At 38.3% G+C, this 27,906-nt stretch overlaps 2 protein-coding genes across 4 annotated transcripts; one reads left to right on the forward strand and one right to left on the reverse strand.

Annotated features, from left to right (window-relative positions):
* Positions 1-232: 232 nt before the first annotated feature.
* Positions 233-6,493, forward strand: LOC121324925 (solute carrier family 25 member 39-like; the record flags this gene model as incomplete). Its single annotated transcript, XM_041267127.1, has 8 exons — positions 233-322; positions 603-670; positions 1,455-1,579; positions 1,741-1,914; positions 2,389-2,495; positions 2,965-3,046; positions 3,270-3,350; positions 3,605-6,493. Coding segments are annotated over 8 exons (846 nt in total), but the record flags the coding sequence as incomplete, so codon positions are not given.
* Positions 6,494-6,602: 109 nt separating this feature from the next.
* Positions 6,603-27,163, reverse strand: LOC121325039 (protein FAM171A2-like). Of its 3 annotated transcripts, none has more exons than XM_041267343.1 (8): positions 26,956-27,163; positions 20,730-20,957; positions 17,692-17,784; positions 15,130-15,288; positions 13,955-14,134; positions 11,488-11,595; positions 10,405-10,477; positions 6,603-10,147 (listed from the first exon to the last, which is right to left on the reverse strand). In XM_041267343.1, the coding sequence occupies exons 1-8, from the start codon at positions 27,095-27,097 to the stop codon at positions 8,683-8,685; spliced, it is 2,448 nt and encodes an 815-aa protein (XP_041123277.1). In that variant the 5' UTR covers positions 27,098-27,163; the 3' UTR covers positions 6,603-8,682. The 3 variants fall into 3 exon arrangements, with proteins under 3 accessions (XP_041123277.1, XP_041123276.1, XP_041123278.1); XM_041267342.1 differs by lacking the exon at positions 10,405-10,477 and adding an exon at positions 10,478-10,604; XM_041267344.1 differs by lacking the exons at positions 10,405-10,477; positions 20,730-20,957 and adding an exon at positions 10,478-10,604.
* Between the last annotated feature and the right edge of the window lie 743 nt (positions 27,164-27,906).

The following is a 27,906-nucleotide window of genomic DNA, read 5'->3' on the forward strand; positions in this document are numbered from 1 at the left end:
GTTCATGGTGAGCACCTCCCCTCTCCTCCCCTCCCCTCCCCTCCATTCAAGCTGAATCGCAAGCAGTCCAGTCTCTTCAATAAGTCTCCCAACTACAGTGTTCTGAAGGAGAGCTTCATTAAAGCTCCTGTCTTGGTTTTGAGGGACAGGCAGCATGTTTTGCTGTTAGTGCTGATGCATTGGCTGTGCTTGCTCCTGCAGGTGGACAGGATGGGGGATACGCAGGTTCTGAACCCCTCCAACGGGACCACTCCAATGCAGCAGATGCTGGCTTCTGGCAGCAGGGTTCTCGTCACCTCCCTCTTTGGTGACAGATTGTTTGGTGAGTTAGGTACTGTGGTGAGTACTTCTGGATGCTGTTATCCACACCAGAGAAAACTAGCTTTAGAATAAATAGGTAATTATTAGGACTATTCTAAAGCTTTTGCCTGAATTTGATTAAACTTTGCATGGGTGTTTGTTACAAGACGATAATCCTACAAGACGTTCGTATTAGATATATATATATATGATATATATATATATATATATATATATATATATATAATATATATATTACATGTGACAGTATAACTAATAGAGATTACTGACTTGTTTTCTAGGATGCCTTTGTAAAGATTACTCGCTATGAAGAAGTCCAGTCTCTTTGGAGTGGGCTTCCACCGACACTGTGAGTTAGTCAGTCTTCTGTGATTTGTACCACATTCTCACAGTGTGTTATAGCTGGCTCCTCAGTACTGCATGTTGTGTTACTGTGTGGTACTGTTTCGATCAGTGGTCGCTTACCCAGTGCATTTTAGATCAGTTTTCAACACATCAAAGCATGAGTCAATCCTTATTAAATATTTCTGCCAACCACTGCTTTGTATAAAACTTTGGTGCTCTGGCTTCTTGTAGTTCATGTGACAGTCCAGCTCATCTGGTATTCAAATAGTATTGTTTCTCTAAAGGTTTGACTATTGGTCGTACATAACTGATTTATTTTTGAACAGTGTGTATGTTTGTTTTTGGTTCCTTTTGAATAAGGACTTTACCATTCATTTATACCTGGTTGGAATGACACAGAGTCCCTTTTTATAGAAATACAGAAACCAAGGAAAAGAATAACACAGATTTATTTATGGTTTAAATAGCCATTTAGGTTGGAATAAATGGCATTGTTTGCAATGTAGTTTGCTATAGAAAGCCTTTCAATAAAACTAGTCACAGGAATGAAATATAGCCACCCTTACTTCCTGGCGTTGTCTTTGCGAGGATCTTTGTCCTTGACTATATAAACCTTTCTTATTAAAGAAAATACATTTGTTTCCCTGGGATTTAATGCTGCATGTTATGAAGCAGAATTTTTTTTTCTATAAAAATAAGTAACACATTACTGAAATTATAACCCCCCCCTTATAAATGTATAGAAGTAACCTAACCAGTTCACTTGAATAATATTTATTCTCTTACAGTGTGATGGCAGTTCCTGCGACAGTAATATACTTCACCTGCTATGACCAACTGCGGGACTTCCTTTGCTCTGGAATGGGATATCAGGGTAACCAAGTACCGCTTGTCGCTGGTGCCCTTGCTAGATGTAAGTGACAGTGATTTCATTTGGCAGTTGCAGTCTTATTTGTAAGAAGTCTACTGTTAAACTTTATTAATGGCAATGTAACATTTCAGCACTTTCAAACAGCTCTGGAAGGGTATCAGCAGGATGAAGGAGTGAAGCTGAGTGCTTCTGTGTTGTTGCAGTGGGTACTGTGACGGTAATCAGCCTTCTGGAGCTGATCCGCACTAAGATGCAGTCCAGGCAGCTCTCGTACCGCGAGCTCAGGGTGTGTATCCAGTCCTCTGTGGCTCAGGACTGCTGGCTATCCCTCTGGAGGGGCTGGGGACCAACCATACTCTGGGATGTTCCATTCTCAGGTCTCTGTCTCCATGTATTTCAGCATCTCCCTTATAGAATTCTGTTGCTACTGGACACATTATCAGTTCCCATTATCAGTAATGGAGATATAGTTTTAGTAAATTTATGAGAACAACCAATTGTGATTAAACTTGTTATGGACCTTGTCACAAGATCTTGAGGGCATCTGGTACTACTGTCTTTGTGTAATTACTGGACTTCAGATTAAGGGTAGTAGCAACTACTAATAATAATCTGCTTGAAATTCTTAACCTTGTAGTTTTTAGTATGACTAGTTTTTTTTTACATGTTTCCATTATACGTTGCCACTGTAAAAGTGACATTGAAAAAGTTTTTCCTGTGTCAAGAACAAATGCTAGTTTGGCACACCATGGCGGTTAACTTGCTGAGGTTGAGAATGAACCTTGTAATTTTCAAAATAACCAAGGATTGCTTTTGTGATCGAGGGGAACCAATGACTGTCCTCTTTGCAGCCCTTTACTGGTTCAACTATGTGCTGGTGAAGGCCCATCTTTGTGAGTACAGTGTCCATGAAGCCACCTTCATGATGAGCTTCAATGCTAGTGCAATCTCAGGCACAGTGAGTACAGCTACTACACAACTAACAATCTGCTCAAAATACATGCAAAACAAATGAATTGCAAAAGTCTGTTTGATTTAAAAAATAAAGAAATAATTCCCTTTTTCGCTTTAGAGTAAATATTCACAAAACAAATACCTTAAACACCAAAAAACTTAATTATACACTATATATATATATATATATATATATATATATATATTATATATATTATATATATATATATATATATACAATTTGTTTATTTTTGGTCCATGCTCAGGCTTTTTGTTGGAGTAAAATATATTTAAAAAAAGACATGACTGGTTAGGATTGTCCTTCTTGTTGTAATTATATCCTGTACGATTCATACATGAAAAGTATTTGTATAAGAGCCTGGTTATAATTAGCTCAATACTGCGTTCTTATCAGACATTTATCAGATTTTGTTTTGGTTTTGGGCTTATCTCAATTTCCTTTTTTCTTGCAGATCGCAGCTGTGATGACCCTCCCGTTCGACGTAGTGACGACCCGCTGGCAGATTGAACTGGGCAACATGCAGACACAGAAAGGTAAGGGATCAGTTTGTGTTCTTGCTGGTTTTTGATTACCTGCCGCTTCTTGATTACCTGCTGTCTTTATTTTCAATGCTTTAAAGCTAAATCCTTGACATATTCCCTTTCTGCGACACAGGAGGACTCCTAAGATTGGGCACCTCTTGTTTCTCTAGACCTCTCCCTTGGCTGGATGATTGTTAAATGAAGTGACTGAATCTTTTTTTCCCTCTCTGGACAGTTTTAACTAAGAGGCCTTCATCGACTTGGCTGATAATGAAGCAGATCCGGGCAGAGTCCGGATTTCAGGGGCCCTTTGCAGGTAAGCTCAGCTAAATTTAAAAATCTCTCCCAGGCAACCAACCTTATTGTTCACATTTCCATCTGCACTATTAAACCAATCTGTAAACTGAACACACAGGGATGGATCAGGTTAGAGGTAAGGGGTTATGCAACTTGGTATTTTGGATAGGAACCACAGTGTCAAAACTCCAAACTGCGTTGAAAACCTAAAGTCATTTTATTTTAGGCTATGATTGATTGGCGCTGTGGAACCTGTCTGTGTTTCTCTCTCAGGGTCCCTCCCACGAGTGATCAAAGTGGCCCCGGCCTGTGCAGTGATGATCAGCAGCTACGAGTTTGGGAAAACTTTCTTCCAGAAACTGAACCATGAGCATGAGCTGCAGAGCCTGTGAGCAAAGAGTATCCACAGCAAGGACAACGAAACATGCAGACCACCATCGTGTAAAAATACAAAAGCTTTACACTGAGCAAGCTGTGCCGTTCTGCACCCTCCTGTGAGGAGGCATCTACTTGGCTGGAGGAGTCTGTAATTGAGCTGAATATATATTGAGAGTGCCACATGTAGGAACTACCAGGTAGTAATTCAGGAAAAGCTAGGGTTAAGATAAGTTGACTTTCTTTCGTTTCTCAAAAGATTTTTTTTTTTTTTATTGAGTCACAACTGGTGTTACTTGAGAGGAGAGTGTCTCTTTTCTAATGTTTTGGTTGTAGGAATTCACCCATTCCTGTGTAATTTATTATTTTAAATATATTTAATAACTTAAATATACTTTCAGTTGTATAGCTGTTTTTCTAATGTTGTGCTACAGTTGTGTTTTTGTTTAAAATTGCCAATGCAATTATCTATTTTTAAGCTCAAATAATATAGTGCTACTATATTACAAGGGCATTGTTATTTTTTTTTTAAATGCTCCGATCAGCAAATTCAGTTTTTAACTGGATTATTGACCACTGCAAATTTAAGTACAAACTTCAACTGGAGTCATGATGCAGCTATTAGTTAGTAGTATTATTTAAACTTGGTTTCCCAATTGCGTAAAGGAAAATCTGGATGAGTTAAATCCAGATTTTGGCTCTCTTAAACCTGGTTCTGCTTCATCTGTCTCTTCAGCTGCTCTCCCTAGCCTATTGAGGACAAGTGTGTAATGCAGTGCTCCGTCAAACAAATTTTTCTTCTCAATTCTGAGGCATGTTGTAGAAACTGATATTTCTTTCACATTGTCTGCTTGAAACTGTATTTGAACTGGCCTGCTTTGTATGGACCCGCTAGCTTATCAATGCAAGCTTGCGCTTCCCTGGCTGGTGCCTTTTCCATTGATTTTGCTGGATAATAAACAGAGGCCACCTCAGGGCAGTAAACCCTGGGAAGGAATCATGAAAAGGGCTGCCGCTTTGCCAGCTGGAAGAAACTAAAAGGTGACTGTTGAAAAATACAAATCTGTTACTGACTGCCTTCATTTTAAAACTGAAACATATCCACATTGAATTTAATACAGTGAAAGAAACGAAGCCTTACTAGAAGTTCACATCTAGTTCATTAGGTGGTGTTGCTGCCTTTTCCACAATATAGTGGCCAAATGTTGCTTTGTCAACAACACACATTCCACTGCCCTGCTGTATGTAATCTTTGCGGAATGCTATAGCATTTTCAAGGTGAAACCATTTTTGCAGGGCTGAGAAAAGTGGTATCAGAATTTGAAAAATACAGTATTTCCAGACCAGTGATTAATGAACAAGGGTGTTTAAAGTAAGTTTTGTAAAAAAATGTGTAGAATTTTCCATTTAGTCTAAATGGAAAATTATCTTAATGGATGACTGAAATCAGTCCCTTTTGAGTACATGCATGTAAATCTTTATTTGTGTATTTGTAAAAGTATATACAATATTACTATACATTTTTTTTTTATAAAGGGTCTTTATTTTAAACAGACACAAGCATGTTCGTTGCAAAAAGATAAGAGACACTTTTAATAGCGACGGGCCCCCGAAGGCATGCATTTGGCCGTATTGTTGTGGTATGCAGAAAATGTAACTTGTGACTACGGTGCCACTTACTATGGCATCATACTGTACTGTACTGTACTGTATGAGTTAATAGCATAAAGTGTTGATACAAATTTCCCATTAGACACTGTGCCGATGCACTCCAAACTTGTGGATTATTATTTAAAAAAAAAACATGTTACAGACTTTTCCTTTTGCTGGTTTTAATCATAAAAAGATGAGATGTTAAAAAAATAATCAATGCATATACCTGTTTGTTAAATTATTTAATTAGCTTTGCATATTAATGTTATTAATAAGAACAAGCAGTAAAGATTGGACCAAAAGGATCAGAAGAGAGTAAAACTGGTGTAAACCAATGAAAGAAAAACATCAAACTTTCACTATACAACAATGGTTTTGCCACACATTCAATATAAAAAAAAATATATAAAAACAGCCTTCACAGAACAGTAAAGCAATCAGTCCAGCACGATACTTGTCGTTTTGCTGCTTGCAGAACATGTTTGAGTTAACTGCCTGACACAATGCTGGCATCTTGTGAAATTACACTTCACTGTTTTAGAGAGCGTCTGTTCAACTTTTATCGGTGTATGTTTTCTATGGATCACTAGAACCTTTTTGGTGTCTGTGGTCTAAAACTAAAGCTATTACCCAGACAACCACTTAAAACTCGAAGATCATCTTATGCCCAAGTGGCCTGCGTTAATTGTCCAAATACATTAGCGTCTGCTCTTTGACATCAGACGCTATCAATAATAATAATAATAATAATAATAATAATAATAATAATAAACAAAAGGTTACTACTTCAGAAGTCATTTACCCAAATCAGCTTTGTAATCATCACAGCACTTGAAGGTAAATGGATATAAAATAGAATCTTTGAAAATAAACTCCCCCTCTGAGGACTATGCATGCATATACAATGCAATGGTGGTGCCAAAGACTTTTGCTTCTCAGAGTGCTGTCCAATAGGCCATACAATTGATTTGATTGGCCCCTGAAATTATTCTCTAGCAGGTCATTTTGTATGTTTTTTTTTAGGTTGCTACTGTGAAAATTCACCAATTTCCATTTCAACTTGGATTTCAAATACTGGGCTTCAACTTGGAGGCATACTAAACCTAATAAAACAAACATCTATTAAGAAAATGGTGCGTTTATTGATGTAAAACGGTGAAACCTTGAACTAATTTTTGAACAATAATATATAATATATATATAGATATATCGCTTATATATATATATATAATATATATATATATATATATATATAAATCTGCAAGCTTTGCATCCAAATGGCTACCTTATTTAAATAGAATGGTTTGTATTGTGGCTGCTTCTTAAGGCAGCATTGTGTAGTTTATAGTTGGTCTCCAAGGCAGTGTGTGCTGGTATTCATTTGGGGTTTGTTGTTGGTCTCTAAGGCAGTGTGCTGGTATTCATTTGGGGTGTGTTGTTGGCCTACTAAGAATAAGGGCCTCTCAAAGGAGCAGCTGGTTCTCTGAGAAATCCATTACAGTTGACACATATCCATTGCTTACATGGGTTTTTATCTCGCTTGGGCAAGATTGGCTCGTTTGGAAAAGTGGTAGATTTAATGCAGAAGTAGCTTAAGTCCCTTAGGCATCCTCACCCACTACTTAATTTAAGGAGGAGCATTGCTGTGAGTTTAATGTCTCCCCCCAAACATCAGTGGCAGTCTTTCACCCATGAAAGAAGCAGGACTTTCTACCTCTTTGTCCCTATCTCTATGAACAAAAAAATATAAAAAAGAACAAAGGGAATGGTATTCTGTTCTTTAAAAAGTTTAAAATTTACACTACCGAGTTCATGCAAAATATTAATTATATACAATAGTCCTAATTGCATATCCTTCACTTTCTTTTCCAATTGTTTACCACTTTCTTTGTGGGGTTTTAAACTGTTTTCCAGCATTCACAGAAAAACAAACTAAGTTTGTTTTCAGTTTGCAGATTTGGCACATATTTCCTTCATATGTACCCAGGAACTGCCACTTTGAATTTCTCTGTTTGAAGTACTGTCCATACGTAGGACCTTCATATGCAAAGAAGGCACTTGGCTGGTTCTTTTTGCAATATTGAGATTCTGATTCTGTTCTGAAGTGTGCTTGACAAACACTAATTTACATATCATGTCATATTATTGAAATGCTTCTCAACACCACTTACTGAAGGACAACATTTGATGTTTAGCTTGGCCAGGGTTGTGCCATCGATGAAATCAACCTTTAGGTTTTGTTTTTTCTTAAAAAATAAAAGGCTGATAAGTAAGCTCTATACAGTTTCAATCCAGTCCACAGGTTAAAAAAATAACAATTAAATAAACCCACAAACTTAATTTAGCAGCACGACGAAAAACAAATTTGAGTCGTACCACCCCCCACCCCTTTGAAAAAAAGTTTGAAAACATCCTCAATTGTATAACTTTTGGTCAGTCCGGTGGCTCCAAAACAGAGTTACAGGAAGAGAAGCAGATGCTAGAAAGTGTAGTCTTTCAGAAGGGCAAGAGCTGGTCATTTCATCTTAAGAGGGATTTGTCTGTGAGACGTCATCCAAATACTCTAGAGTTGGTTTAATGAATTTAATTTGATTGCAAAAGCATTTTTCATCTGATCTTGCCAAGTAAAACCTTGTAATGAAGTGCAATGTATTAAACATTTCCAAACTGGTAACTCCATTCTCCATATATAATGTGTATGTTCATATAAAGTGATCCACCTATCCTGCCTCAAGTGGTTCACATGCTTTTCCCCATAGGAAGAACGCAGTTCAATAAAGCCTGCTGGACTGTCCCCAAAGTCAATATAAAATGGCTCACCATGGATAGTTTTTGTAACAGGGGTGACATAATAAAACACCATTATATCTGTTGCGGACTAGGAGTCACCCCTCATGGGAAGGTTTAAATAAAGCAAAAAAAGACACGTTTGTCATTTGGCTTCAAGCAGTCGCAATTCCCTTCTCACTCTCATTTTCATTAGTATGGTTTTGGATTATCATCTCCAGTTTCTTTGTGGTATTCCTGTTTGGCTCCTGTGCAACACTCATGTGTGTTTTCTCCTAATTAAACAAAAAAAAAAAAAGTTTCAGTACTGACCACAAGTCAGGGTGGCGCCAGTACTGCAAAGATCAACACCTGCTGAAGCAGTATAAACATAAGGGGGTACAAATTGTGATCTGTTTTATGTGGTCTTGGTAGTACTTGTGCTTTTTTGTGTTGGTCCCTCTTGAAGGTAGAGCAACAGCATTTTAGGATCAAGTGAAGAAATGTGACATCAGAATGACAGCCCTATTAAAAGTGATTATGTTCTACCGTGACATTTAATTGACATTAAAGACCATCAGGGGCCGTTCTTCTCGTTTTTGCCATGGGCTCTTCTTGTCCCCCTGATCATCCCCCCCTTCTGACGGGTCATTCATTTCATCTTCAGGGCTGGTCATACAATCCCTTTGGATTTCACCGACACTGCTCCTGGAAATATTACCTCGGCTCTGTCTTCTTCTGGGAATGGTAGCCCCTTGGTTTTCCAAACTTTCATCCAGCAGCGGGGTCAGGGAATTATCCTCTGGAGAGCAAACGGCCGTTCTGCTTTCGCTGCTGCTCTGCTCCATGTCATCCACGTACCCCAGCTTGGAATACGCCATGGTTCCAAGGCCGTGCTTTTCCCGTTCCTCCTTTATTCTCCTGGGAATCTTGGATTCATTCACGTCTACTCCTGAATCCAAACTGGCATCATTGCTACGTCTCCTCTCGTTCCCTTGGAGGTCAATGTATGAATGCCTGATGTGGGAGTTGGACCGCCCATCTAGAGATACAAACCAGGCCCGTGGGTGTGGCTTGACCCCCAGCTCTAGTAGCTTTTTCTCAGTCAGTGCTTGCAGTTCTCCGCTCATCTGAGCCACAGTGGAGTCGTTAAACAGCACAGGTATGCGGACCGGGCCTGTGGAGGGATGGGGGGCCCACCCTCTGCCTTCTGGGTCTTCAGTCTGCTGGTTGGCCTGCTGCTGAACTTGCATCTGAACCTGCATCTGGATCCCTTCAATTTCTTGCTGCTGCTGCTGCTCCAGGGTCATCCCCATGGCTTGCTCCATCTCCTGGTATTCAGAAGTCAGCCTCACGTAATGAGCTGGTATGACCAAAGTCGGCATCACTTTTCTATACATATTGTCCTTCATTTGGTCTATGGATCTGCAGAAGATCAGCTGCCCAGGCTGGGACAAAGACGTCGGTCTGCCCAAATGGTCGACAGATTGAGACGTCATAAAATCATGAGGGGGTGGCAGAGACGGGGGAGAGGGAAGATCTTGAGTGTAGCCCTTCTTATCACTGATGATGTGTCTTCTGTTGGTTTCGATGCTTTTATCTTCCATGGTTTGCTGGGACATCATGCAGTTGTAGCTTCTTCGGTAGTCGTCCAACAAGGAAGGATCCACTGTGTTAGAGGCGTCTATGGAACGAGCAACTTTCATTTGGAAGCTCTCCATCGCCCCCCCCTGGCGAGTGATATTATCTATATTCACTTTACTGTGTCTCATCTTATGGGAGAGGTTCTGCTTGAAGAAGTTTTCACGGGAACTTTCAAATTCCTGCGAGGACGAGAATGCAGATTTCAGGATGGGAGCGTGGGCATCCATGTCTCCATTGGAAGAGGCTGATTCAATGTGGCTGCTGCTGATCAGGTTGAGGTGGGGGGTGGATGTTCCTTGGTCCTTCTTGGAGCTGTCGAGTGTGGAGGAGATGTGTACTTTGCGGTGCTGCTGTTGCCTTGGTTTCAGGCACCTCCTCCTGAAAGATAACCACAGTGAAGAGAAACCCATTTCCAGCTTTAGCAAGAGTTTCTGTAGGTGTGAAATGAGTGGAAGTGAAAGTAATTTCTATCACTATGATGTGTAGTGCAAATAGTCAATAAGGTGTGGCTACCTGATTTAACAGACCTTGATTCAGTCAACAGTATGTATATATATATATATATATATATATAATATATATAGATATATATATATATATATATGATATATATATATACACACCCACAATATTACCTATGATGCTTGAGGAATGGGACACTCTGTATATACATCTTTTTTCTCCCATGCAAATGTATCACTTCAGTACCTGCAATAATAAAGCAGTAAGCAGAGTAGAATAAGGACAAGGAGAGCCAGAGCCCCCAGGATAGTGAGCAGGAAGATAGTGTGATAGGTGGTGATGTCACGCAGTCCAGAAGGGTTCAATGCCATCCCTGTAAATCAAGCACAGGCTCAGCATCAGCTTTTGACTGAGCCTAACAGCTCAGCATTTGAGGCAATAATGATCAATATTTCTTTGAGCTTTTCAGAAATCAATGTTTTATTCATAGGAGGCAGCCCTTTGTTTTCCATACAGGTGGGAAAATATATTTGGTTTGTTAAGTATTTAAAAGTCGACATGACATTATGCATTTCACCAAAATAATTCAATCATCTTGGACACCTGTCTGGGACCAGGACAATAATATTCTTTATCTTGCAGAACTTCCTTTAACAGTTCTAATATCTGCCACATATTGCATGGTTAACACCTTACTAACATGTTATCAAACGCTGTTCATTTTCAGATGACGAACCATTGAAAAGCAATGCAACCCATTTGCAACCAATATTTAGCTAGTTAGAGATAAACAAAAAAGGGACAGTTAAATTTGAGAGTTAGCCATTTTGTACATTTTCTATGGTCCGGTGAATTTATTTCCCCACTAAATGCCCAATGAGACAATTATAATTCCTAAAAATTCTCAACATTTGTGTAGTTCTCTTCTATTCTACTAAGCCATGCTCAAGAAACTTCACTGGTGTGTGTCTAATATGTATAGTGAGAGCAGGAGCTTTCATTTAAATTCACTTAGACTGGAGGAAGCCCCATGGGAGGACTACAGCTTTCAGGGACACAATCAGCTAATTCACATTTAGTGGGTCATCCTTGGTGTGACCTGCTAGCACTCAGGGTCTATCACGTTGAAGAACAAGTCATTTTAAATGTCATTATTTATTTGTTCTACCTTTCCCTGGTCTTTGTATGGTGTTTACAAATCATTCAATTTTGATCTACCTTTCCCTTCCTCCTGCCCCCCTACTCCCCTCCTCTACCTGAAGATATGGCCGCCACCCAGTATCCAAGTTGAGGGGCGATGAAATTCCATGTTAAGTGAACTCCTTCCTTCTTTACATAGCCTGTTCCATTCCTAATCCAAACCCCTGCAAGACACAAGCCATCAAAATCCATGAGATATATTGCATAGTGCATTCCTACTGTTACTGTCCTCAAAATACTGCTTGTACACAAATAAAGAAGTACGCTCTAGCAAGGGTTGCACCTGTGATTCAGGAACTGTCTATTAAAGAAATCCTGATGTTTAAGAAAGGTTCTACTAGAGTGTGCTGTGAATCATAGAGCACAAAGCCCTCCACTTGGCTGGAGCCTGATATTTTCCTGCAGTTGTTCCTCAGACTCCAGTATCTCAGGCATGGGTCTAATTATTTACAGTTGCCATTTGCTAAGAGGAACTCTTTCCAATAATTTTATTTTTAAAAAGCTATCTAGGTGACAGACTCGATGCATAGCGGCAGGCTGTTGAGTGACTGTTAAAATAGAGATGAAAAAAGGGACTGACCATGAAACAAAACATGAATTGCATATTTTGTTTTTCTTCATAATAGAATCTCGGTAAAAAAAAAAAAAAAAAAAAAAAAAAAACTGGCTGCTAATTTAACACAATCAGGTAATATTCAGGTAATTGCCAGACCTGACCTAAACAGAGAGATGCATATAATCACAGAACATACGTTGGAGAGGCCAATCAATCCTAGAGGGACAATCCATTTACACAAAGTTTCATACTCTTTCTTTCCTGCTGTCAGATTACTATTGCTATCAAATAGTTATCAACAGGAAACAATAGCTGTTGCTCAGAGGTGTGCGCTTTCTTTCACAATGGTTGCTTCTCATAACCTTAGCTTGTTTTTGAAGCTCCCTCTGGTCGTGCTTTTCAGTGTCAGTGTGTGTGTGTGTGTGTGTGTGTGTGTGTGTGTGTGTGTGTGTGTGTGTGTGTGTTGTAATCCTGCACTCTCTCCACATTTTCTTCCCCCCTTTCTCTTTGGTTATCCTCTTTTTCCTTTCCCATTCTCTCCCCCTATTTTTGCCTTGTTGATCCTGTGCTGCAGAGTGTCACAAACAGTTAGCATTAAGAAAGGCATATTGCTGATATAGGCAAAACTACTTATGCTTTTTTTGAGAATGCATGTGGCTGGCAATGCAACACATCACAGGGAAACCAGGCCATGCCACCTCCCCCTCCCTCTCCTTCTCAATTCAATGGCACCAGTCCTCTCAGGACTGGTAGTCATGGCAACAGAAGCCTAGCTGAAAAGTCTGTTCAACATTTCCTGGGAGGAAAATATTTAGTTCAGTCTTTCAACAGCCTCGGCGACTCTCAAATTAAATACCTGAAATGCTCAGTAGAATCAATCAACTGCACTTGATAGTACGCCTACAGCAGTTTCATTGGGGGGAAACCACAATGCCTTGTATGGCTGTGTGAAGTATGCCACTTCCTCAGCTAAGATTTGTGGATTGCAATTGTTGTTTCAGAAAAGCTCCTGTACACAAATAAACTGACACATAAGAGTGCAAGTTTGTATCTTATGTCTGGTACAATACATGTGCCCAGCAAAATGATATGGTGTTCTGCTTTGATAAATGTCATGTTTTCACCAGCTGGAGCTTGTGAATGGGGATCCATCAGCAAAGACAGACTGCTGTACTCCTCTCGGATGAAGCCCAAAGACTTTAGATATTGTAGTAATATCAGATGTTTTTTTTTTCGTTAGGCAGATTTATGTAAATAGATGCACAGATGGTGAGAGTAATACAAATCTTTAGAACAAATTGTTTTTCCTGTCAGAAAAGTCTAATTTAAAGCCCCAGTGCTGTAAGACAGCTTCAAACCTTCAAGATGCAGCTTTATTTCCTCAGGTTAACTCTGCAGATCTAGACAAACTGAAGAAGATGCATTTCAAAATGGAAATTCAAAACAAAATCCTCAGAAATGTTTGCCATGGTATTTCTGCACGACAATGTAGTGGTTTCCCATGGTTATACTATGCAGTTACCGTCTCGTGTTTTTTTCAATATGCTTTAACGTACCTCTCAGGACTTGACATTGATTACCTGTGCTTTATTACCCTTTGCTATGCTTTTGCGATGGTCAACTTGTATAAGTTAAAATACATCAAACATTTCTATTTCAAATTAATACAATTTTGACCATATAGGTTAACTACTTTCTGTTCACAGCAAATGAAAATGAAAATAACTTTTAAAACACAAGTTATGTGACTGTCCTTAATGTACTAATGGAGTCAAGTGTAATTGACAGTACTATGAATAAATATGTTCTTCATTAACTAAACAGTGACTGACACCTCAATTGCTGTGTGGTACTTTGAAATTGTTAATGTCAATGCATTTCACTCATGGTCTGAGCTGAATATGAGTTAAGTCATGGAAGGCCTCTCCTGTGAGTTATACAGTTTGCAGTCTTCCTGCTTAACTCACCAGTCTTGGCGTCAAACCTCCAGGCAGGAATGCTGGTTGCAGCCCTCACAGGAGTGTCCCCAGGCAGGGGAATGGAGATGTGAATCGGGCCGGACACCTGGATCCTTGTCCCATTCCTAGTGAAGAGATGAGTACTGACCGCTGTGACCGGGGTCAGCTCCAACCAGCTGCTGTTCACTCCTAAACACAGGGAGGGTAGCACCACATGGGTCAGGCTTATTACATTGCACTAGGCCAGGTTAAACAAGCTGCTATTTTGAACATTAGTTTTAATTCATACACTGCAAAGGTCTGCAGTTTTGAGTGGTTATCTTTCCTCAACATCTATAAAAATGTCTGTAATAAATAACTCTTAGGTTCTCCTTCAGACAAAAGTTGTAAACTAAGCAAATCAGGCCCAAGATACAACATCTGACAAACACACACTTATTTCTAAGTATATTACATATACCTAAAGGATATACTAAACCAACATAATTCCATAGTTCAATGCACTATAGATATTCATTAAAAAATAAAAATGTACTTTCTCTTAGGAAAATCCAGTGGGCAGATCTCCCATACAAGGACATCAAAATATATACATCCTGGTAACATTCTAAAATGGCATTTGTTTATTTTGTTATCAACTCAAAAATTAGCTCTCTAATGGACTGTGACATCAATGGACATTTATTTATTGTTTTTGTCTTTCAAAGCAACTCCGGAGAGCTCCAAGGATAACATGTGAAGAGTCTGCCTTTCCTTAGTATCCATTGTTCTGAAAAAACACAGCACTTCCTGTCAGCAGCCAGTCTAACACCACAGAAAACAGATCAGCACAGGACTACTGGATCACTTAATTATAAATGCCAAGGTATAAAATTCTGGGAAATCTCCTCTTTTGATACAAGATATGCAAATATTTCTAAGTGCTATGCAATTAAAATAAGCACTGGACAATTACTTGAATTCAATTATTCAATCCCTCCTCTATTTTAATAGGAGTAGCAGACCAAGGAAAACATTTTAAAAAGCGCATGGGAGGGAGTAGGAACTACTGACTCCCACTTAATGGAAGTTAAATCATTATTTAGAAAAATGTGATCATTGAAAATGTCATTATCGTCCGACCTGAAGCTCATGACATATCCTCTATATCCTCCTTCAGGGCATGTTGGTTGTTGGGCGCTCACCTGTCCCATTGCTCTCTAGGCCAATGTGGTAGGGAAAGGCCCCAATCTCATACTTGCTCTTGGCTGCTGTCAGGACTGCAGACAGCTCAGTATAGGTGGAGTTGGGTGGCAGTCGAACGGCCTTTCTCTGGAACTGAACCCATGGCTGGTTCCTGACACCTGAGGAGAAAACAGCACAGAATTAAAGCCCTTGCTATTGGATGCAACAGACATTTACTTCTGTCTTTGTATTAGTAAGGAAACACAGGGCTGTCATCACCATGGCTACCAGTGTTGTTATTTTTATTCTCCAACGTGTGCTTTTCTAAACACGTTCAAAATTAGAAACAGTGCAATTTACTAATCCAAATAGCAACAGACACCTTTCCTGTCATTTTATTAGATTGTATTTAATTATAAATCAAAAGGAGATGATAAATGTACAAAATGTTACAGAATCCAAAGTGACCATTTTTCAAATTGCTGGACCATTTAGTAAGCATGATAATAATATTGAACATAATAAAAACAACAGAAGAGATGATAGACAACACACAACGTGTAATACATTCAATGTTATGAACATGTGATTCTTTAGAAAATGTAGTTTTGAAAATCTGACAGCTTTACCATTGCAGCCTGACAGGAGAATGAACCCTGCAGTTTACAATCAAAACTTTCACCATGTATAATTAAAATACAAAGTATTAATCACAACACAGTAAACAGCAATGCTGTAATCTTATTTCTTCCACCTAATAAAACTTGAATGTTGAAATAAGCCTAAAAATCACTTTTCACTGCAGGTTGTCCTAATGAATTATCATTTAGTGAACTTAAACTTGATTTAGCAAGACAGCCTTGTGTGCCCGCCAAGTTCAAACCGCAGCATGTCAACAGAATACAACAGCCAGGCTGGTTTTCTCTTGTTGAAGTTGAAATTTGGACACAACATAGCGGTAGTAGTGAGCTAGGCTAGCTGCTTTCCTAATGAACGGCTTGAGGCAATCATTCAAAGTGAAGTGTGTGGGAATGTGTTCCTGTGATCCATGGAAATTATACAGCCCTCGTACTCAATAGGCGGGTAAAATGTGAACCAGTCTGAGTCTGGCTCCACAATTATTAAAGTGAACATTAAAAACAACAACTTAATATGGGCATGAGTTACCAAGATATTGTTCTTGCTTAGTATCACTTTTTCTATCCTAGTTGCCCTTGTGCCTTTATAAAACTCAAATGTTTAAACAAACCTCCAATAAGCTCTCTGTCTGTAATCTGTAATTTCCACGCCTTACTCTCTTGGTATATATGTAATCTGTTTCCATGCCTTACTCTCAAGGTATATATGTAATATGTTTCCATGCCTTACTCTCAGGGTATATATGTAATCTGTTTCCATGCTTTACTCTCAGGGTATATATGACACACCCCAGGTAATTTCCCCATAGCAGTGTTTCTGTGACAAAGCCTATATAATGAATGAAAGTGCACAACAGATTAGATTAATGAAATCATTGTTAGCTCCAATCACAAAGTCATTAATACATGCAGTGCTCCGCTAGTTATTCTCTGTCACATTACTGCTTCTCCAGCTGGCCCTGAGTCAAAGATCAGAAAGCCCCGTTATTAACTGCATGTGCATTGGCCACACATGCCTGGAATATGAAAATACATTTACTAATCTCTGTTTCTCTCCAATTACAGCAACGAAAACCTTGTGCAGCTTTTTGCCGAGTGCTTTTGAATTTGTAATGCTGTTTTTTTCTTCTTCTTTTGGTTCCCAGCTGTTTGTTTTAAACATTACAGGAGATGGCTGTCTCAAATCCAAGCCTCGCTAATTATGGTTACACAGGCTTTAACATGCTGCAAGCATCGCTCCACTCGACATCATGTCTTACTCAATGATAGAGAGTCACAGCACGTGGTTTGTTTCTTCTTGTATTGTTTATGTATGGTACACTGCTGATGTTTTGCTCTACAATCCAGTATGATCACCACACAAAAACTGCAAATAAAATATTCTACTGCAAGAGCTCTTGAACAGGTTTGTATTAAAATTAGCATAGAAGAGGTTTCCATTCTTTATGCTCTGTGGATTCCGGTGTTATAAATGATTAATAAACATGGCATTTTTAAAAGAAAATAATGCATTTGACTGACTAGCCAGGCTGCCTCCCTCTATAGCAATCAGGATCTGATGGGATGAACAAGTCTGTCCTCATTCCCGCTGGGGGAGTGACAGCACTCAAACAAAGCTGTGATTTAAACCAGGTCTAGCCTCACAGGCACTGTTCCACAGTCATCTGTCAGTAACAAAGGGAAAGCAAATTTGTTTTATGAATAAGCCAAGGCTCTTCTAAGGATGACATCAACAGGATTTTACAAAGGGACAAAACATAGGGCAAGTTTAAGATGAGTACACCTTATACAACCATTTACTATTATTTAATATTTATACAAAGCTCAGGGTCATTTTTACACAATGAAACCATTAATTTCTTATGCAGTAACAGCACAGACCCAACCCAAACCATGTAGATAGGTGTATGTACAGCAGTGTACTGAGAAAGATAAGAAACCTACCAGGAGATCCCAGGAGAACTTGAACAAAGTCATCATAGAGAATGAGGGTGGCTGGTCGCTGGGGAAGGAGATAGAGACTCACAGAAGCATACACTGAAAAACAAGGAGGAGACAGTCAGTGCACAGTATACATGCAAATCAAACATATTCATGGGCGCATATAGGTAACAACATGACTATGATCCCAACCTCTAGTTGTTAGGTCACATGTTCACATGATTTAAATGGGATGGGGAAGGTATTTCTGTGCAAGATCAAAGCCAAGTAAGTTTGACATGTGCCATTGAGCCAACTTGCTACTCAGCATTTTACACAACTTTAAGCAACTATATCAGCTTTCTTTTGGTCTTCCACAGACGTGTTCTTATTAAATCAACAAAAAACCCCAGCTTCATACCGCTCCACGTTTCACAGAGATTTATTGCATTGTTCATTTACAGTGCTGTTATCTATTGCTCAAACCCCTTTTAATGGCGTTCTAGTTGATGTATATATTTTATAAGCACCCTGGAATGATTCCACAAATACAATCTACTTTAAGAACACTTGGTTGAAACCACAGATAATTGCATCACTATATCTCATATCCATAACTTGATCCCAACCACCAAAATAACCATGAAATAGTACAAAGATGTCAGATTACTATGTTGGCAATGTTACCTTATAAACTTCAGTTTATGTAAAGTCTCTCCGAGGTTTATTTATGGTACCTAGAGATCAATTTGATCAACCTGCACCTTGATCTTGCACAGCTAGATTTCTTAAGAGTATTTTACAGCACTGGGGCACCCTGGATTGCATCAACTAGTGTGGTTATGCCAGGATGAACACTAAAAATAAGTACCTGTACCAGGTAGATCTCCTGGTATTGTAAAATATAGCTTAGGTTTATCCCAGTATAACCTTATCAAACTAACACCCAAGGAACAGAGATACGATTTAATTTAAAAGCAATCCTCTAACCAGCTTGTATCTACAAATAGCACAATATTCCGTAACTAAACTATTTTCAAGTTCAAGTTCTTCAAATTCAGTTTGGTTCAGCAGTATACAAAATTTGAAAGGGTTTTGGTTTCATTAATTCACAAATTAAAACTTGACAAAAGTTTAAAACAACACAAAGGGTTTCTAACAGGGTGTGGAGCTTACTGCTGTATCGAAGGAAATGTGTATCTGATGTTTTGGAACTGGCTTTTGGAAGGTTTAGGGAGCCAGCTAGGGCTGCTGAGCTAAGCTTTGCAAATGGAGGTCTTGACGAGGCTATCAAAATTAAATATGTGGTGAATCAATTTAACAGCAAGACAAGACAACAGTTACATTCACGACATCATTGACTTGATAGTAACATTACAATTTATGGCAGTCACAAGAGAACCATACATCAGTAAAAGAACTGTTCCAAACATCTTGAGACAGGAATGCAGTCAGGTGGGTTTTTAACACTTTCCAAGCCTTACAAGAGTCAAACTTGTACAAACTGCAATAGAATCAAGGCTGTATTTGTTCCACTTTAAAGAGCTTCATTTTTTTTTTTTTTTTTTTTTTTTTTTTAAAACTGTCCCCTTAACGTTTTATGAGTGTGAATATAAACAATCAATAATCTTGGATGACACTGAGGGATTGCTATTTGTTTAAATGTAAGGACAGTATTGAAGACATTGAGTAAGATCCTTTATTGCTTCTTCAACACTAAGAAAACTGAGAAAAATAACTAGTTAACCAGGAATATAGGATTAGATTAATAAAAGGCAAAACTCAACTTAATCCAAAACCTTGTTATCTGAAACCTTGATAAACCAAAGAAATTCCATGTCAAATTTCAATTGAATTATCTAAGAACAAAAAATCTGTGTGACCAGTGAAGTAGTGACATAGTCAACAACTAAATACAAAATAATTTGATCAACATGGTAGCAATGACCAGCACCACTACCATTACTACTATCTGATGCAATGTATGGTACAAGAGACTTCCAGCTGTTGTTACAGACAGCCCTCAGAGAACTGCGGTATTACTTGAATTAACAACATTCTCTTCAGATCAAGGCATTGAAAGTGGAATAAAAATAAACCAGCAACTGTCACAGTTGGAAATTGTGGGGCTGTGAAATAACAGAGATGGTGTCAAGCAGATGGATTTTCTTTATATCCTGGGTGTGTTAGCTGATAATGCGCAGTCTGGGAGCTGGAGAAATGCAGGGGCTAATGAATCCATTGCCTTTTGATTAAATCAACAGCAACTGGCAATGCAAGCTTAGGGTGTGGAAGTACTGTATGATGAAATGTGTTTCTCCAACTGGGCTAATAAACAAATGGGTGCCAACAGACTCACTAGAGCAGGAGATGCTCAGAGGTCAACTACAACTTAAATTCACCAAAGGGTTCTGTGATGCTGTGGCATAGCAATGGGAGGGAAGTGCTGGTGACTAGTATATAGAACTGCTACTAGCTTGGCTAATAGAGCTGCTCATTTAGCCCAGCCGGTAGAGTTGTAGTATTGGAGCCGGTAGGAGCTGGGGATTCAAATACCACATTTACAGAGTCATTAAGGGTTTAGTTGTCTGGGAGGTTTGGTATTTTGACAATAACTACAGGACATATGCCACCAAGGAAATAACAATCAAGGATGTTAGCCTAGCAAGGGAGACCATTATCTCCAAGTACTCTCAAGATGCCCTCCAGTTATAACTATTAGATGGTTTCTTCTTGTTTTAAATGACTGTTTTTTAATTTAAAAATGTCACTGAGGTGCGTCAGCCATTGAGTGTCACTAATCAGAGTCAGTCATTTGATGGCAGGCTGCTGTTGCTATGCTATCAATGGATTTTTTATGACACTTGTTAACTGTAGCGTTAATTTTAAATCACAGGATAACAGGATTTGGAATTCTAATTAGAAGCGAAAAGCATTCCACTTGTGATATAATTGAATTATTTATATATATTAATATATAACAAATAATATAACAGTCTTCATTTTATAATTTTAAGGTTGCACAGTGAACAGGTACAAAAAAAGAAACTCTGGCCACTTACAGGGTATCCTATTTGCATGCCATGGTGCCGTGTTGGTCACAAACCCATGTTTCGAAGCTGTGATGATGATCCATGTTCCAGGCTGGTACTGAAACGTTACCTTGACCACCCCATTACTGCCTGCCACCCCCGATGCCAGGGCTGAATGGTTCCCATAAACCTCCACCACCGGGCTGGACAAAGGTGAAAGGTTGCTGTTGTCAAAAACCTGAACTCGAATTAACACCTCTGTAGAGAAAAAAAAAATAACTGAAAAAAAGGTGGATAAATACAACTTGCATGTCAGATATAATCCCCTTAACTGCCAGCTAATCAAGTCCTAGGTCATAAATCCTCCTTTCAAAAGAACTTGTACAGAGTAAATATGTTATTTACAGATGGAAAAGAGCTTAACCCACCATTCATAAGGCTTCAAACATAAGGCCAACACAGACCAGCACAGCACAGCACAAGTACTGCAACTCCTGTACTTAAGACAAATTATTCAGTAAAGGACTACTGCATGTGAAATGGCAATATATGAACAAGTACGACTACAAAAATCACCTCTGAACAATTCATTTTATTGAAGTTCTTGCCCAAAGAGACAGGTGCTCTAAAAGTTAATTAAAACATTTGGCGAAGCAACAGAATGTAGTTCAAACTACATATCGTTCAGCTTCATGTGGTCTGCCATGTAGTTAAATATCCAAAACTCACAAATATGGGTTCAAGAATGCCCTTGTCAACTTAATCACTTCTATGCATATTCTGTGCTTCTCTATTATTCTGGTCTTTTGCTGGATTGAATATGAGCTTCCTAGCATTTCTTGCATGATTGCCTCCAGCTTTTATGTTGTAACAGAAATTCTTACTGCAACCAACCTCCACTACTATCCTTGTTTGCTGCCTGTGTTTTGCGTGGGATGGACTGCTTTTGCATTGCTCAGAGATCCAAATGGTGTTTTTAGTGTTAAGAGTTTTGAATTTGGTATGTGAAGATGCTAAATGCAGCCTGAACTCCTCTATAAGCATGCTGTAGATGACACTCAGGAATTGATGCCAGGAGCACTTCTAACAACCCTACAATGGTTGCCAAGATTATAAGCACTGTAGCAGTGTGCAACGAGTCTATTAATAGTATGAATTGCATATTGACAGTAACTAAATATCAATCTATATAATACTGCCAGTCAACAGAATTCAATTGAGACCACACAGCAAGTCTTTCTGCATTGACAGTGGTATGCCACTCTTCGCTTAATCAAGTTGAAATCTTTTTGTTCTGACAATGCAGAATCAATATCTACCTTCTTCTGTAGCCCGTTTGTCTTCTCCTAATATTGTATACATAGTCAGATAAAAATTAATTTTGCACAGTTAACCACCGTAAAACTATATACATATCACCAGCCGAGCTATAACTGCTTGCTCCGACTGATCTCGTGGACCTAGCCAAAAAACCTGGAAAACAAATACTCAATTTTGTGCCTGTTACCATGGAGATTGCCTCATTCATCACTATGGAGGCCTTGGGAGAGAGGTAAGACTCCTAATGTATCAGGCCAACTCCAGGACAAAATTTAGTCCACGTTCCACAGGATACATCTTTCACATGGAAAAAAAAAACTCATTCAAGGCCAGGCTGACAGTATTATCCTACTAATAAACATATGCTTTGTATAAAATATTCCAGGCCTCAAATGTAACACTTAGGCCTAAAACAGTCCCAGGGCCAACTCTGTACAGTATACTGGGCAGAGGAGGGCGTGCATTATCAATCACCAGGTACCTGTCAACGAGAGCCTTGAGAAAAATGTCCCAAAAAGTACAAGAATTCCACAAATGGCAAAAGACTCTCCAAATCGTCCATCAGTCAAACAACACCGCAATATAGAAAGGGCCAGATCTTGAGGGAGAGTGGCGATGCAGGTTAGCTGCCCTTATTTGCTAAATCTGTCAGCAGTAAGAAAACAATTAAGGCTGTAACCACCCTTTCAAGAGAGGGAAGTAGAGAAAACAATCTCAAAACTGGACAGTCAGCAGGTTTCTTTTTTAAAAACAAAAGGAACACTCCAGCTTGTAAAGGTTTCTATTACCAGTCTACCTACAATACACTTCAAATAATGGCTTCACTGGAGTGTACTATAGACCAGGGTGTCAAAAACAAGGCCCAAATAAGGCCTCTAGGGTGGTTTTATCCAGCCCTCTGAATCTAAAACTACCTCTTGGGTTTGATGGGATTTAAAAAAATAAAATAAAATAAAAAAATGATATATATAATTAAGAAAGTTTGTCTGTCTGTCTGTCTGTCTGTCTGTTCCTTTATGCCTTCAGACCCCGCAGGAGCCAGTGCAACCAAACTTTGCATGGCCTCCTCTTTCATCCAGGAGAAGGTCGAGGGCTATGTCTGTACTTTACTTAGTAACCCCATTGCTGGATCACTACAGTAGCCATGTATCTCAAATTAAAGAAACACACAAAACTAACAAAAACAAAAACAAAACATGTAAAAAAAAAAAAAAAAAAAGAAAGTAAAAAATAAATAAAAAATTGCCCCCCCCCCCCCCCCCCCCCCAAAAAACAGTTAAAAAAAGGGAAAGGGGTCTGAGTGCATTGTGTGGCACCCAAGATAACTTATAGGAAACCATAAGGCTACCGTTCCTCCATTTCTCATGCATGAAATATTAAATTTCCCTGGGCAATGCCAGGTACTTCAGCTAGTACACACACACTTACACATACATATATATACACACACACACACACACACACACACACACACACAAAATAATGATATAATGATGTAGAAGGTATATCAACTCTGTAAGCTAAATAGGTGTTACTGTTGTCAATCGTACTTGCTTATTGCATTACCGAACCTTGCTGGGTTCTTACCACAGTAACCATGTAGAAGGGTAACCCAGTGTCCAGACTGCACTTATTTCCTTCACCAAGCCTCACAGTGGCTGCTTGGCAGCAGGCCTCCAGTCCATCATACTGAGATCCTGCAGCGCTTGCCAATGGAAGTGGCTTGCAGAGATTAATTCCTGCTTCTCCACAGGCAAGGGCGAGATAAATTATCTTCCATTCAAGCTCAATTAAGAATTTATTTTTCTTTAATTTAATAATCTGTAATTATTTTTTATTATTTTCTCCCAATTTAGAATATCCAATTATTATTTAAGCTTGGCTCACTGCTACCATGCCTGCACTGATTTGTAAGTGGCGAAGACAAACACATGTTGTACTCCAAAGCATGTCCTGTCAGCCAACCACTTCTTTTCACATGTGGGTATAATAGATTTCTTTGCCTTCATCCAACAGATAAAATCCCTGATGCAAATATTGTTCATTTGGAATGGCCAGATTTGGATATTAAGTGCCAACATCTGGAAATTTTATCTGAAATCAGGACCATAACTCTGAATAAACCCCACTCGCAGACCACAGCATTACCAGCAATGGCAATGGATTTGGAACAAATATTATACATGTGGTCTGGACACAGAAATAGATTACCAGCTGTGTGTAATACATACCATTTTAAAGAATAAGCCAATATTACCACTGTGGTGCCATGGCAACCTCAGTTTAGTAGCTGCCATTTATAACCTATAACATTTATATGTCGCTGTGATGAAAATTGGCAAGGGACTGTAACAAATAAAAAAAGTTCCTGTGACGAGAAGCCCACTGAAATAGGCCAACAACTTATCCATAGGCCTCAGGAAGACACGCAGAGTTAAAAGCAATGTGCCTCACAGCTGCAGGGTTTGAAAGACCAAACTAGTGAACGGTCAGTCTGTTCATATTAAGCTTCAACACAATGGTTTTCACAGAGTGCCTTCACCAAATAAAGGGAGGGCTCAGAGTCTGTCTGCTTTGTTTGAGTGATGATGTATTTCTTGTTTTTTTAGTGTGTAATCATCACTAGGATACATTGTAAAGACAGCTTTATAAAACAAATGTCTGTTTCTGACATTGATATTCTCTTAAAACTACAGCAACACTCGTGAATGTCATAAAATCAAGGGCAGTTAGTATATTCCTTCTGCCATAACACTAAGCTATTATTCCAATGAAGCAACATAAACTACACAGTCATGTATTATACTAATGCACAGATCAGTTGTCTTACTTTCCTCTTTACAGTGCACCTCAGGTGGTTATAGGAACGACTAGAACACAACTTTTCGTAGCAAAACATAATGATCTGAAAAAAATGTCAGAATTACTTTTAAAAAGTTTTTTTTTTCCTGTTACCAAAAATGTAAAGCCTTATAATAACATTATTTACTTTAAATATTGTAATTCTTTTAAAACTGTTACAGCTTATTAATTTATGTCAAGGTGCCTTATAAATGATTCTCTATACTGTACAATTCACTACTGTATCCTTGTTAGAAAGCAAATTAGTATTAAGTGACAATAAAGTTGTGAAGAAATGTGTAACTGAAATGGAAGATGAAAATATAATTAACGTAAATCAGTAATTTTTATCAGCAGAATTCTAATGCGATCGAAAGCTAGGAATTCTGCAATCCCTCAGCCTGGTATTTATTTTCAGAATATATTTCCCTTGGTTGAACTTTTATAGTAAAATGTCTCTCACTGTGTAAGAACAAAGCCTTGGTTAAACCACACAGCCCATAATTTAACTTCAATAAAATGTGTCTTGTAAAAAAATACTAACATTAAAAAAATATAATACCATAATAAACTACAAAGTTTGTGCTTCTCAATATTATAAAACTAACAACAAAAAATGGTTGTTGGCTTTTGTAGTTTCCAGTCCTTTTGAATTAAGTACTAAATGAAAGTACATTGTTATTATTATTATTATTATTATTATTATTATTATTATTATTATTATTATTAGTCCTCTTAATGTATTACTATTATAAAAGAGTACCTGACTTTAAAAAGTTTCCCTTTACTTTGTGCATGTGCAGAATTACAGCCAGATTAAAAATTCAAATGCAAAATGTAACCCTAAATGGTATTAAAAAAACTGAACACCTAAGTTGGAAATGGAGAGAAAACAATATGTAAAATAAATTAACCTTTTTATTCAGACACCAAAACAGGGATGCTTAGAGAACAAAACCATAAAACTACCACGTAGCAACATAACATACTGTTGTATGTATTTTGGCTGGCATACTTAAAAAGGAGCTGTATTCGTTACATGTGGAACACTTTGGAGCACTGCCTGGCAATAGTGTTGTTCAAGCTATACTGTGCCTGAACAGTTACAATTGTGAAATGAATAGCTTACACAAAGTATGTTTTTAAAAAAATGAAATGCATCAACTAAATACTAAATTGGGTATATTCTTTTTATATTCATTGCATATAATGATATAAAACAGCAAACTTAAACGGACATTAATAAACGGATGCACTTTATGTTTCTAGTTTCATAATCATAGCTTTACATATGTGATCGCCAAGCTTTCCGTGACCCAATGCAAAATATTATCTGGAGTGAACTAAATTCCGGAGTTTCAATGGTTATGTACGTCCCTATCTTTAGAAGTCTGCAAGGTTACATAGTGTGGAATAACGTTTTGGAATATCACTTACATGTTAAGGGTAATAATAATAATCGCTATTTGTTAACGCATTATCAGTACTGTCTTGGACTCAAAAAATACAGTAGTGTACATACCTGAACAACATATAATACAGTACACTTTGTAATATCAGGAAATATCGTATCAACTATATTTGGCTATGAAAAACTAAATGTCGTTATATTCATTGATATTTCTTCAAAATGCTTGTTATGCGATACATCATACTATACATACTGACACATGTTAACCCAGTAATATGGATATGTATATATCAATTAAGCACCGATGTAGCTATACGAACGCATCACTGTATGGTTTGTCTTTATTTTTAATATTCGAAACAAACCATAATGGACAATATCATGTCTGAACCGCTTTTCCAGCTCCATGCATGATTTCTCTCAAACCTACTCCCATTTCAACCACACATCGATCCACTGGAGTTTCCTTGCATAACCCCTTTGTTTCCACGCAATACATAACATATATCTGACGTAATAAATTCAAACATTATTACAATACACAATGCAAGCTACATACCTTAGAGAACCTTGCGAACTGTAAATTAGAACGAGCCTGTTTGGCAATTCCAGCAAAACGGTGTAGATTATTTGACTGCAACCTTAATGTCTGATAATATAAATCTATCACAACCCCAAACTCACCAAGCGTGCCTTGTTCCGGGATGGATTTTGTAAAAGCCTTCCAAACGTTGCCAAAGAAAAGAAGAAGTAGCAGCAAACGTGAAATGTGCAAAGATGGCATTCTTAAAACAACATCACTGTTCCTAAAAAAGCAGCCATCCATCCATGTTGTTTTTTTGAGAGATTTTGACTACTGATCGCAGCTCCGGTTGCCACCTCCCCTACTCGCTCCCTGGTCGCATTACAGTCCCATTGTCTTTACGGGAGGAGATGTTGCGTGTACTCTGTCCTTGTCAGTACCCTCTGCTGGTGAAAAAAGGAATGGCAGCCGTTCTCTCGTCTTAGTTAAATATTGACTTCTCCTAGAGCTGCCGAAAAAAAAAGGCGTCTGATCTTTAGAAGTGTGGTTGTTACCAATTAAGTGTCTTTAATCATAAAAACGTCCGTATTACACTGTTTAAGTGAATAATAAAAAGGACTACAAAACCAAACACTCAAACATACACATCTATGGCCAAAGTTTTGCATCACCGCATGGAATTAACTAACTTTGCTTCATGAAGTCGAATGAAACCCTTTCAATAATGTTACGTTAACGTATTGAATTACACACCGCGTTTTTAGTTTTCCATGTACTTAAAGGGGAATACAAACGCATTTTTGTTCACAAAAAAACCCACAAAAACTGTTCATTCTATTGTGATTTAATATAAAAATATGAATGTTGGATTTTGTACGACTCCTTTCTGGGTTACAAACAGCGTTACAGTATGTCTCTTTCCAATAAGGAAACAGATGGTGAAATCTGCCTTGTTGACGTCACGGAGTGAACTCGGAGGCGGAAAAGATTGCGAATATTATTGAAAACACCTTGGAGAGAAGTTGTGATTTCACTGCCTCTGCCTCTTCAGACGTTAATGAAAGTGACGAGTGTAATAGGGAGGGCAGTTTTCTTGGTGACAGTGGGCTCGT

Source organism: Polyodon spathula, chromosome 12, assembly GCF_017654505.1.
Source record: "Polyodon spathula isolate WHYD16114869_AA chromosome 12, ASM1765450v1, whole genome shotgun sequence".
NCBI classification, from domain to species: domain Eukaryota; kingdom Metazoa; phylum Chordata; class Actinopteri; order Acipenseriformes; family Polyodontidae; genus Polyodon; species Polyodon spathula.